The sequence below is a fragment of the Hyperoodon ampullatus genome (genome assembly GCF_949752795.1).
Source record: "Hyperoodon ampullatus genome assembly, chromosome: 14".
NCBI classification, from domain to species: Eukaryota; Metazoa; Chordata; class Mammalia; order Artiodactyla; family Ziphiidae; genus Hyperoodon; species Hyperoodon ampullatus.
The window spans coordinates 74,510,150-74,531,332 of NC_136927.1; the positions used below are offsets into that span (position 1 = coordinate 74,510,150).

Below are 21,183 nucleotides of genomic sequence, written 5' to 3' on the forward strand. Positions count from 1 at the left end.
CAGCTTATGGCTTGGATAGAGCAGGACTGGAGGTTTGGGTGACAGCAAGAATATCCAAGGAAAAGACGTGTAACAGGGAGCTCAGCTCGGTGCTCTGTGATGATGACCTAGATGGGTGGGACTGGGGGGGAGAGAGGCCCAAGAGGGAGGGGATATATGTATACATATAGCTGATTCACTTCACTGTACAGCAGAAACTAACACAACATTATAAAGCAATTATACTCCAATAAAAAAAGACAATGTGAAGACACAGAGGGAATGAAACCTACAAGCAAAGGAACGCCCGAGGCTACAAGAAGCTAGAGGAAGGGCTTGGCGAATCTCCCTCACTTCCCTCAGGAGGAATCAACCCTGCCGACAAGTTGATTTCAGACTTCTAGCCTCCGGAACTGTGAGACAATAAATTTCTGTTGTTTAAGCCACCCAGTTTGCGGTACCTTGCTACTGCTGACCTAGCAAACACAGAAGGCAAGATGACAGAAGGAATGATTTGAGGACAGGCAGAAGTTACTGCAGCACTATGGAAATTTTTTAAAAGGAAAATACTTAACATCAAAGATAAAATTTACCTATGAGCCTGTACCTAGAAGTGATGATTTATGTAATATTTTTATTCTCTTTTCTTCAGTGCTTATCTCAGTGAGGATCTGTGTGTATTCTATTCTTTCTGCCTTTACACACACACACACACACACACACACGCATACATTTGAAATTCAACTAGTAAGCTAAGAATACCCTCATAGTCCTCTTCCTAAAAAAAAAAAAAAAAAGCAGTTATGGCAGTGGGCAAAAATTGTGAAGATCTTTGTGTTTGTACTAGTTTTCTATGACTGTGTAAATAAGTGTTAAGGACCTGGGTCCTTGGAGTCTAATCAGTAGAAATTGATAAGAGGCCACAGTGGAAATTGCATTGTCAATATCTGCTTGCTGGTCTGCCTCTTTCCCATCCTCCCTCCAGCCATTTCCCCTCCTCTCCCACCCCTTTCCCATTGCTCCCCTCCCCTCCTGCTAGACTATGCAGACTAATTCATCACCTCTGAGGACCAGTCCCTGAGCTCTGTGCTAACAAGATTGAGCCATGGAGTTGGGGACCTGGAAAGCTATAGAACTCAGACCCCATCTCCCTATCACTTTCCCTGTTTTCCCCCTTATTCTTGCAATAATTTCCCCTCTGTTTTTTAAACCATTCATTCAACAGATGTTTATTGCAGCACCACATATATGCTGGAATCAGCCTGAGATTCACTATCTCTGCCATAGATTCAATGCTGGGATTTCTACCCTTGCAAAACCCACTTATGTCGTATTGTCCAAATAACTCAGAAGAGAGATATCCATACACATCACAAAGAAAATATAAAGTCATAATTAATTTTATCCTAATAGAGCTATCAGGAGGATTGTAGGATGGCGTCATGTTCCCCTAAGAGATGTTGAAGTTTTAACCCCCAGTACCTGTCGATGTGGCCTTATTTGGAAATAGGGTCTTTTCATGATCAAGTTAAGATGTGGTCAGTAGTGTGGACCTTAATCTGATATGACTGTGTCTTTACTTAAAAAAAAGGAGGGGGGGAGGAAGCAACATGCAGAATTTGGACACAGAGACAGACACGTACAGTATTATCATGGGCCAGCGGCTGTTGACCATAGGTGGACTTGGCTGCCCTGGCAGAAGGGTCCTGCTGCTGTGAACCTGGGTGGACTCTTCTGTGGTGGATATCTATTGTTGTTAGTTTTTTTGCTTCTGTTTTTGTTTGGTCCTCTGACATCCATACTGCCTTTTTCTGATAACAAGCATTTCAGCTTTCCTTTGAGGAGCCACCCTATTCCCATTAAGGTCCGCCATGTACACTCACATAGGCTATGCACTGCACAACTTCAGAGGATCCATCCATTTAAACTGCTGAGTTGTGCCCACTGGAATGGAACAGTACCCAAACTATACAACAGTCAATGACAGCTACTGAATGACAGTCCAATAAATTGCCCATCCTTCTCCTGGCCTAGGTGGGGTTGATTCATTCTGATATAGATGCCATGAAGCCACTGCCCATTAATTCCTACTACGTGGATCCCTGGGGTTATCCTGGTTATGGTTCTTTCCAACTCCAATCAATCCCTTTTTGATTTAATTAGCCAGAGATACTTTCTGTTGCCAACAAAGAACTCTCAAAAAGTCACAATCTACACCTCACACTGGTAGCCAGATCTCAGCAAAGGGTGTTGAGTATTAAGATTAAAGTTAGATTTTATTCATTATCTATTCATTTGTTCACATAATAAATAATTGTGGCTACCTCTTAGATTTGTATATTTATTAAACTGGGAGACTGTTTTAGTAAATATACAAATCTAGGCTGTCTGCAATGTTAATGGTGATCCCTAGGGTTGTGCAGTGCACAACCTGTGCACCTCTACCGAACAGCCCTGGACACCACTCTCTCCTCCAAGACCCATGTTTCCCCAAATGCATGGAGACCCCTTCACCTCAGCAGGGGCAAGAGGGTGGGCCTTGCCCTGATGTGCCAGGATGCCCTCCCTGCCTGGACATCACACTTCCTGGTTCCCTCCAAGAGCCCTGTCTGTGCTGGGAACAGTCTTTGGTGACACTGTAGCAAACAGGGGTGGCCTCCTGGGGTGGAAGCTGGGGCACAGCCAGCCGGCACTGAAATAGTCCATGGAAGGCCTCCCGGCAGCGCTGGGACATGAGGGCATAGATGATGAAGTTGACTGAGCTGTTCACATAGATGCAAAGAAGAGAAGGAAGCCGAGGTTGGGGTAAGGTGGGCTCAGGAAGGAATTCACCGCCACCAGGGTGGGGTAGGGCAGCCACAGCAGAGCAAAAAGGACCACCACCACAGCCAGCATCTTGGTGACCTGCAGGGTAAGACAAGAGAAAAGAAAGGCATGGGTGCCAAGGGAGAACCCTGGGTTCTGGGTCTCTCTGTGAGCTTGCGGGAGGAGTAACCCAAAAGAGTATCCGGGCCTCGCCAAGCTGTGCCCTCGTGCATGCTCTCCCTTCAACTCCATCCCCACCTAGAAAACCACTATACAGCCTTCCCTTCCCTGCTCAAGCTTTTGGAAACCTCCCAGCTCCAATCTACCTCCAAAGCCCTTGGATGGGCTACCACATACTGTAAGCAAATTCATTCATCCGCTGAGCCTCAGTTCCTTCTTCTATAAGATGGAGACACAGTACTGCCTTCATCATAGGTGGACATGAGGAGTGAAGGAGTTAATGCCAGTAAAGAATGTAGAACAGTGCCAGGCATGTAGTAGATACTTATGTGGGTTTACTGTGGGTTTACTGCTGCTGCTGCTACTACTACTAATATCACCTCTACTACTATTACTATTGTAATTGCATGAGGTGCAGAGCTGGGCAGAGCTGGGTTAGAATCCTGGCTCCACCACGAAGCAGCTGTTTGGCCTTAGACATGTCCCTCTCTCCCCAGCATTCCCAGCCACACGCTCCCCTCCGGCTCTTTCACTCACCCCGCTCCCTCCCTCCTGAAGCTCCTTCCTGCCTTTGCCCTTGACCGCCTGTAATGCCTCTCCCTGCCCCCTCCTCTTCCCTTCCTAACTCTTCAGATCTCAGCCAGCACTTCCCTGACAGCATAGACTAAATAAAGCCTCCTAGAGGTGGTACACACTGGAAGGTGTTTCAAAAGATGCATAGTTTCTAAATTCACCACAGGGGGACATCTGTCAATGGAGCCGGACATCCTTAATACCTGGAAGGACAGCAGCTCACACGTGCTCCTACCCCTGGAGTCCTCAGTGACCCCTTGAGAGACCAAAACGCGGGTGGCAAGAGTTCACTTACTAGAGCTTAAATTGCCCAAATAGTTCTGGCACTGGCTCTGTCCAGAAGACCCTGGATACATTCAATCAGCTCTGGGGAATACGGGAGAGAAAACTTTCTCATCAAGGAAGAAGCTAGCCTGGTATGTTCCAGCTTATGATCACGTCTCAGAGTCCATGAGTTTAGTTCCTTTCCTAACAGGCTTGGTTCCGGCTGAGGTAATAAACTCCTGTGCTATAATATTATCCAGGAACCGTAAAATCGCAGGAATTCCCTAGTAGGTCTTGACACCTGATTTTACCAAATTCAGATCCTGTTCCACTCCACTTTAGGTTCGTTTGGGTGATAAAGGCTGGATGGCAGTGTGGGGGCTCTGGAGCCAGGTTGCCTGGGTTCAAATCTTGGTTCTGTCACTTACCAGCTCTGTAACCTTGGGCAGCCTCTCTGTGACTCAGTTTCCTCATGTGTCAAACTGAGATGATAACAGTTCATACATCATAGAGTTGTTATAAAAATTCAAAATGTAAATTTGTATAAGCACTAAGACCAGTGCCCGGCACATGGCAAATACCCAACAAATGTTAATTGTTGTTATTATTACTCTCCACCTTGCACTGGGCTTTCTGGTTTCCTTTAATGCCTCTTCCCTGTTGGAATTGTACATTGCATTCTGCAAGGACTCTCGTAGGCATGAAAGGAATACTCGGTCCATAGACACAGCCCACCCAGTATGAAAAAAGACATTAATGCCCCAACAAAACAACCATAATAGGTACCATATGTTGAATACTTACTATATGCCAGATTTATATTATTTACTACCATCCATTGAGGTAGATGAGCACTATAATTGTTCTCATTTTACAGAGGAGGAAATCAAGTCTCAGCAAGGTGAAGTGACTTACCCAAAGCCACACAGCAAGACCTTAGCAAAGCTAGGAGCCAGAACCCAGGTCTGGAATACTCTTTAATAAGAAAATTCAGTAAGAAAATTCCTATGTAATTTAAGAAGTTCTACATCTATTCTAAAGAAACCCTCTGACATATACAATGGGTCATAAGCAGGATGTCCACTGCAGCATTGTTTACAATAGCAAAAATTAGAAACCACCTAAACATCCACCGACACTGAACTGCTAAACAACTCATGATATTTCAATGCCCTTCAGCAAAGACAAAGAATGAGGTAGGGCCAAGACATATTGGTGAATGAAGAAACAAGCTTCAGAACTGTACATATAGTATCATATTTACATATACATACACATATAGAAAAATATCTGCATGGTACCCACTCAACTGATAATAGTGGTTATGTCTGTGGGTGCAATAAGGCAAATAGATTTGAGTGTGGTGGTCAAAGGAGGCTTTACCCTAATTTGAGAGACCAGTTAATATCATAGGCTCTGGGAGCCAGACCCTCTGGGTTTAAATCCTGGCTCTGCAGCTTATTAGCTGTGTGACTTTGGGAAAAATAGTTAACCTCTCTGAATCTCAGTTTCTTTGTCTCTAGAAGAAGGAAAACAATAATACCATCGATCTCATATACTTCTGTGAGGTTTAAATAAGATGATGTATATAGAGGTTTTTACCGAGTTTGGGCACATCTGATGGTGTGCTGGAGCCGACCCACATCAGCTCATGAGAGCCAATTGCGAGCATCTCTTCCTAAGTCCACTTCCAGTGACAATGTGTGGGTCGCTTGAAATCACATGGTGGGAGTGTTTACACCATGGAAATCTGCAAACACCATGGAAATCTGCAAACACCACAAATGAGGGCTTTTATAATTTTTTAATGTATTTTTAGAACCAGTTGTTAAGCATTTACTAGCCTACTCCCCACACATCATAAGCACCCAGCAAACACTAGCTATTATTATCTGTAATGTTCAAATTTTTATAAGGACAAGGATTCATGTATTACTTGGGCAGTTAAAAACATGTGTGGATGAGTCACTCCCTAAGCAAACAACAAGGCAGCTTTGTGGGAACAGGAGCTGTGATGGGGGCTGGGTGTCATGGGAGGCCAAGGGTGCCCCTCAGGCATGAGGACAGACACCTCCAGAGAGTGGGTGGAAAAGTGGCTGGAGTGTGGCCCTGCTCATTGCTGCTGGTGATTCACTGCCTAAAAATATCTCAGAGCTGGGGGCATGTGGGTGGAAGGGGCAGGTGGTAGCACTTCTGTTCTCCATCCTTTGAAAACCCAACCACCGAGATGTGCCTTTGATTGTCAGTTCCATTAAAGGACAGATCAGATGCTCTGGGTTGAAGCTCCACCTGTGTGCCCTCCCCCTGTAATGACACGTGACTGTAGGGAGCCTAGGCCGCTGGGTCCCCTTTGAGTCCTGGCATTCAAATAAACGCTTTGGGACTTCCCTGGTGGCGCAGTGGTTGAGAGTCCGCCTGCCGATGCAGGGGACACGAGTTCGTGCCCCGGTCCGGGAAGATCCCACATGCCACAGAGCAGCTAGGCCCGTGAGCCATGGCCGCTGAGCCTGCGCTTCCGGAGCCTGTGCTCCGCAACGGGAGAGGTCACAACAATGAGAGGCCCGCGTACCGCAAAAAAAAAAAAAAAAAAAAAAAAGCAACAACAAAAAAACCAACTCAGGGTTTTACAATAATTAATCAGGATTCATGGTCCCCCAGATCCACTCTAGCCAGAATTTGGAGGGGAGCAGCGGAGGGAGGCGAGTTTGGCCCCGAGGAATCCACAGACGCTCTTTCTGCTGCACTGCGAGCTCAGGACAGGCTGCCCACATTCCTTGGCTCAGGGCCCCTTCCTCACAATGACATCACTCCAAGCTCTGTTCTGGTCATCACATCCCCTCCTCTTGACTCTGACCTTCCTTCCTCCCTCTTATAAGGACCATTGTGATTATATTGCCTCCCCACACCCCCCAGAAAATCCAGGGTAATCTCCCCATCTCAAGACCCTTGACTTAATCACATCCACAAAACCCCTTTGGCCATGTCAGGTGGCATATTCACAGGTTCTGGGGATTAGGGTATGGACAGCTTTGGGGGGGGCATTATTCTGTCTACCACATGCGTGGTACGAGGGAGCTGGCCTTAGGAGGCAAAGCTGATGCGCTTCCTGGGGCCTGATGTGATTCTCTCAAACGTACTGGCTGTTTAAGTTGAAACTCTTGTCTGGGGATGTATTTCTTTTCTTTCCTTTTTTTTTTTTTTTTCCCAACATCTTTACTGGAGTATGATTGCTCTACAATGGTGCGTTAGCTTCTGCTGTATAACAAAGTGAATCAGCTATACGTATACACATATCTCCAAATCCCCTCCCTCTTGCATCTCCCTCCCACCCTCCCTAGGGGATGTATTTCTTAGTGCTTTGTATCTTTCCCTTTGGCCACAAACTTGGCCTGATGCAGGCTGCTTCCAGTGCCTGACTATTCCCTTCTGCAAGCCCAAAATCTTCAGGAAGGAGCCGAGACCAGAGAGAGAGCAATTCTACCCCCAGATATCTGGCTGTTCAACTAATTGTTACTGAGTCCTTGCTCAGGTTCTGCTTTAGATGCTAGGAAAACTGTGGAGGACCAGACAGATAGCATGGGATTTACATGTTTGTGGGGATGACATGAAACACACCAGCAAGTAAACAAAAAAAAGAGGCAACTAAACATACAAATGCATATGGAATGAAGGATATTGATACGGGTATGTATAAAGATGGTAAAACAACTTAATATGATAGATCAGCGGTCAGCAAACATTTTATTTAAAGAGCCAGATAGTAAATATTTCAGATTTTCTAGGCCATGTCTCGACTACTCAAATTTCCCATCAGAGCAAAAGAAGTCAGAGACAATACTTAAACTAATGGGTGTGGCAATGGTCTAATAAAACTCTATTCATGGAAACAAGCCCGATTTGGCCCACAGCTTGGAGCTTGCTGACTCCTGTGATAGAGTAGAACTAGACGGGATGGGACAGTTTTAGGTAGAATAATCAGGGAAGGCTTCTCTGAGGAGGTGACATTTGAGCTAATGCCCAAATGATGCAAAGAAGCCGGCCATGCCGAGACTTGAAGGAAGAGTGTCCCAGGATGTGGGAATAGCAAGGGCATTACCCCGAGGTGCAAACCAGCCTCTGAGGAGCTTAAGTCCATGCGGCCAGGGCATAGCGAGGGAGGAAGAGGCTGGCTCAGTCAAGGTGCTGTGACCCAGGAAAGAGCTCTCAAAGGGATAACGACAGACAGGTTTTTTTTTTCTGTTGGCCTTACAGCATGCAGGATCTTAGTTCCCTGACCAGGGATTGAACCTGTGCCCCCTGCAGTGGAAGCACGGAGTCTTAACCACTGGACCGCCAGGCAATTCCCTAAAGAGAACTTAATGAAGGCATAGAGGTGGGGACTTGGTTAAGGGAATGATAGTGACACCCCCAGAGACCTGTACCTGGTAGATGGAAGCTGTGCCTCTCTGGAACGCAGGGGGAACCGTAGCAGTGGGAGCGAGGTCACCCAGAGCATGGAACGTGGCCTTTGCCAAATAAGTGCCCAGAAGGCCGCAGGGATGAACAGCCTGACCTCTCTCTCCCTTCCCACTTTAAATCCCCTGCCGGTGCCTCCCATTGGCTGAGCCCAACCAGGAGTCAGAGGTCAAGGGAACCAGGGTGATAGAACCACAAATGTCAGACTCCTGGGAAAGAGAGCAGGTGAGAGAAAGGCAGAGAACGACCTGGAGGGAAAAACAGGGAACACCAAGCCCACAGGGTAAGGAGGTGCGATTTTATTGTAGCTTCCATAGGGATGGAGTTGCCATAAAATACGGATTACCCATCAATTTGAATTTCAGATAAACAACAAATATGGGTTTCGTACAAGTAGCCTCGGGACATACTTATACCAAACCCGTATTCGTTGTTTATCTGAAATTCAAATTGAATCAGGTGTCCTGTATTTTTATTTGCTAAACCTGGCAACCCTAGATGGGAAAACCCTGAAGGAATTTGAAGCAAAGGAATAACAATCTAATTTAGAATTTAATAAATACATTTATTTATAAAATCAAGAAAATTTTAATGACTATAAATAAGTTCAGAAGATTCAGAGACATATAAATAAGTTCCAGGGGCGTTTAGACACAGTCAGGGTGCAAAGTCTCCATCTACCAGGTACAGCAGCCTACGCAGACGGAAGCCTGGACAGACACCTGGCGCCGGCCGGAGGAACCCTGTCTTCACTTCGCATCGTCCTTTTCTGTTTATCTAGGCCTTTCCTGCCCAATATTCCACCCTTAACACATTCCCGTGTGCAAAGTAGGTCACACTAATTGCTGTTACGCAGTCCTTATGCAGATATAGAAGGCTCAGAGAGGTGAAGCGACCTACCCAAGGTCACACAGGGGAGGCAGCAGAAGGGCCAAGGTTACCACTCAGGTCTGGGCAACTCCAAAGCGCTTTCCTCTCGGCGCCACTGCTCTCTGTCCTTCCAGGTATCCAGCAGGTCTGTCTAGCCGTTCTAGGTGCTTGCTGCCCGCCCGGGTTTCAGGAGCCCTGTGGAGTGCCCGGGGCCAGCTGCTGGCCTCGGTGCCTGTCATATCTTCGCTGGAGCCGGGCATGAAGGTGGCGGACCCTCCTTGCTTCCCGGGTCGTGAAGAAGGAGGCAGCGATGCTGTGCCTCAGGCGACGGGCGTAGGTCTCCAGGAGGACCGTGGAGCAAGCGACGAGCTGCAGGGCGCCTGCAGCCAGGTGGGCGGCTGTGTGCGGGCGCCGGGGGGGCAGCAGCGGGCAGCCAGGGGCGATGAAGCGCAGCTCCCACTGGAAGGAGTTGTGGGCAGAGAGGAAGGGGCTCTCCGGAGGCGGCTGGTTGAAGAGGAAAGGGATGAAGCCCAGGATGGTGTATGCAGCCTTCAAAAAGGAGAAAAAGGCCAAGTCAGCAGACAGACACCCCAGCCGTTCCCTGTCCCCCACCACATCCGGATGCTTGTGGGTCTGGATGGGTCCAACTTTCCCTGTCCTCATCTGCAAAATGGGCACAAAATCTGCCCGTTTTGACGAGGGTCAACTGAGATCAGGAATCTGAAACAGGCTTTTTGACGAATGAAAAGCACCATACAAATGCTATTTATATTGTTATTACTTTTGCAGGGAACACTTTAGAGAAAACCAATTCATGCTTAAGGGCATTTACTCTTTTCTGAGCCCTTAGTGAAACTTCAGATGTTCTAGTCCATCAAGTAAGCACAATTTTATGAGGATGAGTCTATGAGGATGAGTCCATGAGGAGCCTCATTTAAAAGACAGGAACCTAGGCTTCCCTTGTGGCGCAGTGGTTGAGAGTCCACCTGCCGAATCAGGGGACACGGGTTTGTGCCCCCATCTGGGAGGATCCCACATGCCGCGGAGTGGCTGGGCCCGTGAGCCATGGCTGCTGAGCCTGCGCGTCTGGAGCCTGTGCTCCACAACGGGAGAGGCCACAACAGTGAGAGGCCCGCGTACCAAAAAAAAAAAAAAAAAAAGACGGGAATCTATGGTCACACCATGGGTTACATGCAGCCCACCCAGGAGTCAGTCCCAGGAAGGGTGGGTCCCAATATCCTGCTCCTAAGTATTAGGCCCTACAGTTTCCATGGGGCATGTTGGAACGAGAAGGATGGGGTCTAGAGAAGCAGGGAGGTCAGAGGTTAACCGTTTGAACTTCGACACCGGACTTCTTGGATTGGATCCTGGCTCTGCCCACGGACATCTTCCCCATAAAGCACAGTGCTGGGGACCCACAGTACTTTTAGGGGCCTATGAAAATGTTTTATTTTCTTTTAAAATGAGAATTAAAAACCAAACTTTTAAGTTGAAGAATATGTTTTACCATATAATATTAATATATTTGTCATTATACCAATGCAATCATTAATATTTTTTCTGGAGAAAGGCATCCACAGAAGGGCCCACCAGAGTCACAGTGCAGCCGTGGTACTGCAATTACAGGCTGGATGAATTGGGGCAAGTTCACTAACTTCTCTGGGCCCCGGTGTCTCCATCGGTAAATCAGCGGTGATAGTAATTCCCGTCTTACAGGATCACAGTGGCAATTAAATGAACTATTTTATTTCATCAGTTCTGGGATTCTTTTTTTTTTTTTCCACATTTTCACATCTTTGTGATGAAGGTGTGTCTTCAAATCAATATGACTGGCAACATGCTTTCTGGTCAGAGGGTGCCAGCAGCAAAACTTGTGGACCGAGTGTCCACAGTCTGGAAGAAAATGTTGGGAAACATAGTGGAGCATCACCAGTGCTCTCTCTCGAAGGCACAGAGAACAGGACCAGGTGAAAAGCGAGACACTGACAACTCAGCCAGAGTCATTCCAAAGAGTCAGGCTTGAGTGGGAGGTTTTAGGAAAAGCTTCACAAAATTACTTCACTATTTTTCTTGTTATCCATGAGAAAAATGATAAAATAAATCTGTTAAATGATCAGTGAACTGTTTTATATGAATATAATTAAAATTCTAAATGATAAGAAGGCATTGTGTCATGGTTTAAGTGGCAGCCTTTTCTTATCTAACGATGCATAGAATGATGATGTGACTTGCAGAAAATGCATCTTAGATTTGATGAAGTACAGAAAATCAGGTGACACACTTAGCACATTGCCTGACATGTTTCTTTACTGTGACTGACAGTTAGAAATGCATTTTATGAAGAAAATTTTCATAGAACAATACATCCCCCATCACCTATGATATACTCTGAAATACATTTCTAGTCTATTCTATCCATTAAAAGAAAAAACAGCGACCATGACCCCCTAAATTGATTAAATTGATTTCACGCAGTTTGAAGAACACTTTCCTAGTAGATATATAATAAGTGCTCAGCAAATATTAGTTATTAATATTATTAACTCAGGGTCTGACACTTTGGCATGTTTTACGCAATGGACTTTTGTGTGAGATCTCACCATTAAAAAGAAAAAGATTTGTGGCCAAAGAAAAGATTAAAACCCCCAAAACTTGATGAGATCATAATTTTTTCCAACAGTAAATAGATGGTAAATATATATTACCATTAAAATAGTAAATATTTTAGGCTTTGCAGGCCATACAATCCCTGTTGCAATCATTCAACTTTGTAGAGCAGCCACAGACAATATGTAAACAAAGTCATGGCTAATTTGAGTCCAATAAAACTCAATTTATAAAAACAGGAAGCTGGCAGGATTGGCCCGTGGGCTGTTCCTAAGGCTTCCTCCAGTCTGTTATCTACAGATGTGAGCTATTAATAATAGTCACTATTTATTAAACATCTCCCATGTGGCATGGAGCCGACTAGATACTTCTACCACATTTTAAGACTCACAGTAACCTTGCAGGGTAAGGAGGATTGATCCAGTTTGTACGAGTGAGAAAAACGAGGCTGGGATATGCTGCGACGCGTGAAGAGTGGCCTTGGGGGCAAATTATTTTAATATCTCTGGGTATCAGTATCCTCACCTGTGATAAGGGGTGAAAACAGAAGCCACTGCCTCAGGCTGTCGTGAGAATTACATGGTTCATCTGCCAAAGCCCCTGGATCCCACAGCGTATCCAAGGACCACGACTTGAAGGCAAGTAAAATTCAATTTTGAGTCAAGGGTTTAACAAACCCTATCCTTTCCCTCAAGGAAATGACTCTATTCCCACCTTCCTGTCACGGCACTTACATCATATTTGATGGTGAGCGTGACGGGCACAGCGGGAAGCTCCTGAGCCCAGCCCACGGCTGCCTGCGCCAGGAGAAAGGCCACGTGGTCCATGGCCACTGTCACAGCTGTGGCCATCAGGAGCAGGGTAAGCAGCCCCAGCCTTAGGAGACAACTCAGCAGCTCCCCCTGGGACAGCCTTGGCCGGGCTGCCCACAGCAGCCAGGCTGGTGGGGAGGCCACCAGGTGCGTGGCCCCAACCTCTGCCAGCTGCTGAGCCAGCTGCCAGGTAGCATAGATGTTATCAAACTGCAGGTCAGTCAGGTATTGATGGAGGTACCAGGCTGAATCCACCAGGAGGCCCAGCATAAAGAGCCCCGTGACTGCCCGCTGGGTCCCCAGTGCTGCCACCTGGGCCAAGGACTCCAGGCGAGAGAAGTCCTCCAGGACCTGCTGAGTGACCCTGAACATGTGGAGCCGGAAGGAGGAGCCATCGCCCTGGGCCTGGAGCGTCAGGCCCTGGCTGCCTGCTTGGCCGTAAGGGCCCAGAGCCTGGGAGGCTCTGTGCAGCTGGTGAGTGGTGTTGAGCAGACTCTCCAGGGAGCCCTCCGTGACACACCTCAGCACCTGCCCAGCCGCGTGCATGTTGGCCAAGATGTTGGGGACCACGACAATGGCCAGGGTGGCGGTACTCCAGGATAGGAGCAGGCGGCGGCCCTGCTCCGTGCCCAGGGTGGGCACACTGAGTGCAAACAGACAGCGGGCAGGGGGCACCAGTCCCAGGCCCAGGAAGGCCAGGAGGCCACAGACAGTGGCCACCATGGCCGAGGGCCCTAGAGGATAAAGCAGCAGGGACACCAGCCCATGGTAGGTCAGACCCGCGGCAGCAATGGCCAGGGAACCACACAGGAGGAGCTGGGTCAGCAGCTGGCCACAGCTGGCTGGGACAGGCTGGGAGAAGGCAACCCAGGCGGCCTGCAGCAGGGCAAGGGCCTTGTGGAGCCCCAGGTACCAGAATCTCCACCTGCACACAAGGAAATAGGGGGAGCCTCTATCAGGAGGGTTGGGGCATTGTGTGTCTGCCCAATGCCCCTGCCCTACAAACTCGTCAACTGCCAACAGGCTCCACCCCTTTAGCCACAGTGGTGGGCACTCCTCCCAGGTGGGCCAATCAGAGTAACCCACCCCAAACCCACATGACCTAAGCTGAGCCAATCAGAGCCTTCCCCAGGATCATTCTCACTGAGTTGTCAGGGGAGAACTAGTTTCCATGCAGTTCCTGAGGATGAGAGGATGAATACCTAGGCTGCGTGTGTCTTGTGAGGGCATCTGGTGCAAGGGAATGAAAGAGTCATGGAGAGAGAAGCACAAATGAAAGAGAGAGGATGAGAGAGAGAGAAATGGGGAGAGATGCTTTTTCACTTGAATTCATAGTCTTGGTCAGCTCAGTGTGACCCTGGACACTCCTTTATGGATCTCAGTGTCTCCTCTATAATTTAGAGGATGGGAAGAGTGGACCAGTTGATCTCTGAGGAACTTTTCTCCTCTATTGTACTCTTATTTATTCATTCAACAAATATTTATTAAGCAACTATTATGTGCTAGCCGTTGGAGAAACAGGAATGGATAAAACAGAGGAGAATTCCTGGCCTCATAGAGCTTCCATGGAAGAGTGATAGCAGAGGAATAGTAAGAAGAGGTTGGGCTCTGGATACGTTTTGCTGGAAGAGCCAACACGATTGGCAGACTGACTGGTTGTGAGTGTGAGAGAAAGAGGGGGGTTCAGGATGACAATGAGGTTTTGTGTCTGAGCAGCTGAAAGCACTGAGGTGTTGTTTCCTGAGATGGGAAATCTGTGGTTGAAACAGGTTTGAGTGGAGGAAGGAGAGGAAGAATTCAGCTGGCAGTCAGAAATTTGAGGTGTCAATTTTGCCATTTGGCAGAGCTGCTGAATGTGTGATTGGAAACAATCTGGAATTCAGAGGAGAGAGCAGGCTGGAGATATAAAGCTGGGAGTTGTGGATTGATAGACGGTATTTAAAGCCATGGGGTAGATGAGATTCCTTAAGACAGTGCGCTGACGAGAAGGAGAGAGCTCCGAGGACAGAGCTTAGTGGCACTCCATGGTTCACAGGTTGGGAGATGAGGAGGAACCAGCACAGGAGACCAAGAAACCAGGCACTGTGGAGCTTGGGAAGCCAAGTCAATGAAATGTTTCAAGACGAAGGGAGTGAGCAAACGTGTCAAGTGCTGCTGATGTGTCAAGAAAGATGAGAGCTGAGCAATGACCATTGGATTTAGCCACGTGGAAGTCACTGGTGACCTGCACAAGGGCAGCTGGTTGGCTTGTTCACTAGAGTGGACCCAAGGGAGGCTGGATGGAGAAGAACATGAGGCACGAGTGCAGACAACGGTTTCAGGTCCTTTTTGCAGTAAAGGTGCAGAGAAATGGTGTAGTAGTTGATATGGGAAATGGAACCAAGTTCATTTAAGATGGAGGAACTTGAGCATGTTTGCAGATGGGGGATCCAATCAAGAGGGGAGACATTGATGAAGGGAGGCTCGCTGGTGTGATGTTCTTCAGTGAGTGGCATGGGTGAGACTGAGAGCATGGAAGCTGGGGCTGGTCTTAGAAAGGAGCAGGGGCTGTTCATCCTTAGTAGCAGGTGGGAAGGCACAGGAAATGGTTACAGGTGATGGTGAATGGACAGGTAAGGTGTGCGTACTTATGTACCGGTATCAACCAGTATACACAGAACAGAGCAATAGTTAAGGGCGTGACCTCCAGACTGCTTGGGTTCAAATCTCTGCTTCATCACTCACCATCTGTGTGACCTTGGTCAAGCTTATTAACCTCTCCGTGCCTCAGTTTTCTCATCTGTAAAATGGTGCATAAAAGTGGTACCTCATAGGGTCATGGCACATACGAAGTACCATGTCAGCTAATACCTGTCACTAGAGCCTCAATTCCACCAGGGCAGGGACTTGGTCTCTTTTGATCACTGATAAATCCTAAGTACCTAGAATAGTGTCTGATGTATTGTGGGTGCTCCATAAATATCTGTGGACTATAGCATGTTTGCTTCTGTTTGTTCAGGGTAGCAGGGAGGCAGATCAGCACTGATGGTGAGGATGCTAGAGGAGATGATGGAAATTTGAAGGTGAAGAAGAAGCTATAACATAGGTGGCCAGGAAAGTGGGAGAGTAAATGAACTCAGGAAGTTATATACATGCTGGGCGGCATTGAGGACCCACTTGAGGTTAGAGGTGATGAATTATGGTCTTCCCAGTCCCGCTGACATTTGAATTTGGGACTAAACTCCTTTCTACTGTATACTTCATATTTGAAGCATGGTAGCTGTTAAAATGATAGCTAATCATTTGAATGATATTGGAATGGAAAACCAATCCTAAGTCATATTGGGTGCCAAGGTCTGTGCTGAATGTTGTAAATGCTAAGGAACTGGCTGCCATTCGTTGGGTGCTTACTCTGAGCCGAGCACGATGGCAGGCCCTAAGCATGCGTTTTCTCATTCAATTATCACAACAGTCTCGTAGACATTATTATTACTCCCATTTCACAGATGGGGAAACTGAGGCTCAAAGAGGTGAGGATTTACCCAAGGTCACACAGCCAGGGAATGGCAGAGACTGAGACCTAGCTCATACCCATCAGGCCTGACCACTGACTGTTTTCTTGCCTGTGGCCCCCAGTGTCCAACTCCCCAGACCTACCCGGTCCTGACGAGATGCTCAGCTATCTCCCGGGGGGCCCTCATGCTCCCTGAACAGCAGTGGATCTGGGCAGGCAGGCTCAGGCAGTGAAGGTAAGTGGAGAGGAAGTGGGGGGAATTCCGTCCTCTAGAAGTGGCCAGAACTGTCACTTCTGCTTTTCTGCCCTGAATTAAGTGCCTCTGGTGGCCTTGTCCCGCCCTGCCTGGGCCCACCTCCCAGGGGGTTGGGCAAGCTGACTCATCCTCTTCCGGCAGGCAGGAGCCAGTGGAAGGTGTGGGAGGAGAGAAAAGGCCTTTTCCAAGCAAAGTCTCTAATCCTGATAGCAAGAAGGTAGAATTAGTCCCATTTTACAGAGGAGGAAACTGAGGCTCAGAGAAGCCATACAGCTCATTAGCGGTAGTGCTGGGGCTAGAACTCAGCTCGGCTTCATGTTCCTTCCCCATGCATAGTTATGTGCCCCCAGAAGAGCCTGATCTCTAACTCTTAGGGGGTGGAAACCCACAGGAGACAATTGGACCTCTACTATGACTCTTTCCAATCGTCAGGGACTCTGGTCTCCCTCTCAGCTCCCTTCCTGTCTTTATCCCTACATGGACCTGGCTTCCAATCACAGTTCTGTCCCTCCCTAGCTCTGTGACCTTGGGCAGGTGAGCTTGCCTCTCTGTCTCAGTTTTCTCCTCTTAAAAGAGCGTAAGGATAAGAACAGTTAACATTTATCGAGCACTTGTTAAGTATCAGGCACGCTGCTACATAGCTTCTATTGGCGTTCACTGAATCTTTTTTTTCCAACAACCCTTTGCGGCAGGGACTGTTATTTCCATTCTTCAGTTCAGAAAACTGAGATCCAGAGACTTAAGTCCCTTAACCCAGCCGCTCAGTTAGTAACAGGTAGAGCCACGATTTATAGTCAGCATCCTTGCTCCAGAGTTTACTGGTCAGCCACTGGGCCCTACTGGTGGGGAGGGAAGAATTCTCAAGATTCACGTTGACCTTGGGATGCATCTGGCACTGCCAAGAGCAGGCACTCAGGGAAAGTGAATTCTCTGTTTGTGGGCTCTGCCGGTCACTGCCCTGCAGGTACACTTCTGGGCTGTCCTGAAAGCCAATCCCTTCCTGGAAAGCAGACCCTCCTCCCCACTACACTCCGGTGTCTCTGTGCCCCATCACTGCCAGTAGGACCACCTCCGCCAGGAGGCCTCTCCTGAGCCCCCAGCCCCCCACCCTACAGGATGGACTGGGGCGGGGGGCACAGTTAGGCGGTATTCCAGACTCCCTGTCATTTCCTTTCTAAGGACATTGCCTGGGTCACTTGCTCAGGCCTGAAGGAGCGTGTTCCATGGCCCAGATAAGGGAAGTGGCATTCTCATAGTCACACAATTGGATGAGACACCTGTAGTCCTCAGAGGGCTTAACACCCTTCCTGGATCACAAGCCCCTCTAGGAAGCCAGGCCACTGTCAAGTCTGCAAAGAACTGGGCACACAGAGTAGACCAAGAGCAGGAAATGCAGGCACCTGCAGGGGCCACCTAAGGTAAGGTGCAGAGGGCCAGGTGGAAACAGCGGTGAACTGCCGTGTGGAGGCCCTTCGAAAAGGGTAGCTTCTACTCTGCTCTAGCTAAGGGTTGAAGCCCCTCGAAAATGAGGCCCAACATTACCAGGGTGGCCGTTTTTCCAAAGATGCCAGTCATTCCCAATTTTATGTAGAAGCCTCCAAGTTTCAAAAGCCAGGATTTTTAAAAAGTGAAAGACCATTGTGCAGGCCGATCTTGGTAGGTCTGTGGGCCAAAGCCAGCATGAAGGCCACCAGTTTACAAGTTCTGACAGAGGCCTCAGTAGGATTGATGCAGGGAGCAGTCTAGCTGTTCCTCTGATCTGCAGGGTCCCTGGGGTGGAGGTGGCAGACCTTCACTCAAATGCCAGCTATGCCACTTACTGTGCTGTGTGACCTTGGGAAAGACACTGTCCCTCTCTGAACTTGGATGTACTCTGCTATAATGAGGAGAATACTAGTACGTGCTTCTTAGGGTTGAGAATTCAATGTGATAATGTATGTTCAGTGCCCAGTAAACAATATATAAATGCTCCAGGCCAGCTCTTTCCAACCTGGACTGATAGCTTGGCCTGAGTGAGCCCCAGGCTTCTCAGACCAGATCATACAGGCCTCTATGATGCCCACTGGACCAGATCCCATGGCCTGGGTCCCATCACACAGGAAACTTCAGGGCATTGTGCTGGTAGGAGGGAAAAGTCTTGGAAAACACTGGCATTTGCCTAGTTACTGCACTAGCACGAGGGAGCTGATTGGTTAAGGAACATGTTGGTCATTCCCCCAGGACATCTAGTGGATGCATAAGATCTGGGAGGATGTGAGCACAGGGAGGGAAAGGGCAAAAGATATTTTTGGTTTTTCTCAGCACATACAGGCAGTCACTTCTGCCTATATAAGGCTGGCCTGAGCCTAAGCCCACAACATCCGGAAGGAGTGTCTGAATCATCAAAAATAGAAAGAGCTTTGCTGAGGGGAATTCTGGGTGGAGGATTCAGAGCCATAAGACAGAACATGAAGAGGAAGTGGTAAGTCTTCAGTTCTAGAATCACAATCAGAGGTCCATAGAATATTAGAGTCATTGAATTTCACAGCTTGTGGGGGTAGACAGTTGCCACCATCCAGTTGGCTTCAGAATGTGGAAAGGTGGCTAGAGTCTCATCCAATAGGCAGTGCTCTCTGAGAGAAATGATGTGAGTCACACAGAAAAGTTTTAAATTTCTAGTGGTCACATTAAAAAAGTGAAAATAATTTTAATAAAATATTTTATTCTACCTAATACATCCAAAATATTATCCTTTTAACATGTAATTAATACAAAAAATTATAAAGGAGGACCTGGATTGGCTGCATCAAAGGACTCCCTTACATTCTGGCTTCTGTTGGCATGACAGTTAATTTTATGTGTCAACTTGGTTGGGCCATGGTATCCAGATATTTGATCAAACATTATTCTGGATCTTTCTGTGAGGGTGTTTCCAGATGAGATTTACATTTAAATCAATGGAGTTTTAATAAAGCCGATTGCTCTCCATAATGTGGTGGCCCTTGTTTAATCAGTTGAAGGCCTGAATAGAACAAAAGTCCGGCTTCGCCTGAGCAAGAGGGACCTCTGCTAGCAGTCTGCCTTTGGGCTTGAACTGCAACTCTTCCCATACGTACACATCTTGTTGGTTCTGTTTCTCTGGAGAACCCTCACCAATACAGCTGTGCTTGCCCCTTGGGGAGCCCCAGCAGGAGAGCTGAGAGAGAGAGAGGGGAGGAAGATCCAGGACAGCTACTTCCCTGTGACGTCATCAAGGGCTGGATGTGTCCCTGGACTAAAGTTGTCGGCTCCAGCTCAGCAGCTGTCCCGCAGACCCCGGGCTGAGAGGTGCTTCTCCATGCCTAGCCCTCCCTCTCACCACCAGGGTCTATGCTTTCTCTTGTGGTTTCCATAAGTGACCACCTGCCCACACCTTGTAACTAGACCCTCATCTCTCAGATGGGGAAACCAAAGTCCAAACAGTAAAGGGCCTGCTTAAGGTCATACAGATGTTATGGGTGGAGCCAGCTGTCCAATGCAGCTTACTGAACTATTCACTCAATGAGTTTTACTCACCTTTTACCCCCATTTACCACCACAGCTTCCATTCCTCTGCCCACATGATCCTGCACTTCTATTTGACGTTTGTGCTGGAGTCTGAACGTGTCCATGCTATCACTCCACATTTCATCACGTCTGCTTGTGGCCATGTTTCCACGGTGTGCTTCCTCCGTGTTTTATTTAAATGCCCCTCTTCCCCAGTGATGGTCACCTTGGTGGCCTCCGGCTCCTTGGTACCTCAAACAACTGTGGCATGAATATCCTCCTACATTGACTCCTTAGGGACCCATGGGATAATTTTGCTGGGATATAAGCCCAAGAACAGGATGGGCCATAGGGAACGCAGACAGTGAATCCCCGATTACTGCCAAGTTGCTTGCCAGGCTGATGGTAATAGTTTTTCTCGCCAACAGAAAACAAGGGTTTCTGTGTCCTCCTATTTCACCATCACTCACTGTCCACTTTTCTAGTTTTTGCCAGTCTGATTGGCATGTTGTTGAACCTTGGTTTAACTTGCATTTACCTGATTACAAGTGGTCTGAGCATCTCTTTATAAACCCGCTGGCCACTTACATATCCCTTTCCAGAACGGCATATTCATAACTTTCACCCAATTTTCTCTTGGATGTTATGGTGGAAGGCTTCCAAAGTTGGTGGCTAGCCATCTTCTGCCCTGTATGTGGATGACGCTCCTCCCATCAAGGGGCGGAGTTATTTCCCTCCCCTTGAACCAGGCTAACCCTGTGCCCTGATGTGACCAACAGAATGTGGCAGAATTGACGTTCTTGGACTCCCAAGCCCACGCCTTAAGGGGACTTGTAACTTCTGCTTTTGCCTTCTGAGAAGCCCACTGCCATGTACAGAGGTCCAGGCTGGACTCCTGGAGAAGCCACGTGACCCTGGAGGGTCCACAGCCATCATGGACTTTCCAGCGCCAGCTAAACCTCCAGCTGAGTGGCCCCAGCCACACCATGTACAGCAGAGACAAAACCAGGCCTGCAGAACTCTGACCAAGTGCAGAAATGTGTTGTGTTTTAAGGCCCTGAACTTTGGGGTGATTTGTTATGCAGCCTCAGGTAAGTGTTTTGTTTTTGTCTCTTCTGGCATCTGGGTATTCCTTGTGTATTCCAGATGAGTCCTTGGTAAATTTCTAATGAGTCTGTACCACCCCTGCCATCTCCTTTCCTCCCACACCACCTTGAGCACATGGCTGACTCCTACTGGTCTCAGCCCAGGGCCGCCTCCTCAGAGAAGTCCTCCCTGACCACCCTGGCTAACATAGCCTCTGAGTAGGTTTCTCACATTGGCCAGTTTCATTTTCTTCTTAGCCCACGTTATGACCCAGAGTCACTTTACCTATTTGTTTACCT

The 21,183-nt window shown here is 47.9% G+C and overlaps 1 protein-coding gene across 1 annotated transcript; it reads right to left on the reverse strand.

Annotated features, from left to right (window-relative positions):
• Positions 1–9,115: 9,115 nt before the first annotated feature.
• Positions 9,116–16,225, reverse strand: OCSTAMP (osteoclast stimulatory transmembrane protein; the record flags this gene model as incomplete). Its single annotated transcript, XM_079719107.1, is given in 6 exon segments — positions 9,116–9,172; positions 9,175–9,255; positions 9,258–9,321; positions 9,323–9,675; positions 12,468–13,470; positions 16,182–16,225. Coding segments are annotated over 6 exon segments (1,602 nt in total).
• Between the last annotated feature and the right edge of the window lie 4,958 nt (positions 16,226–21,183).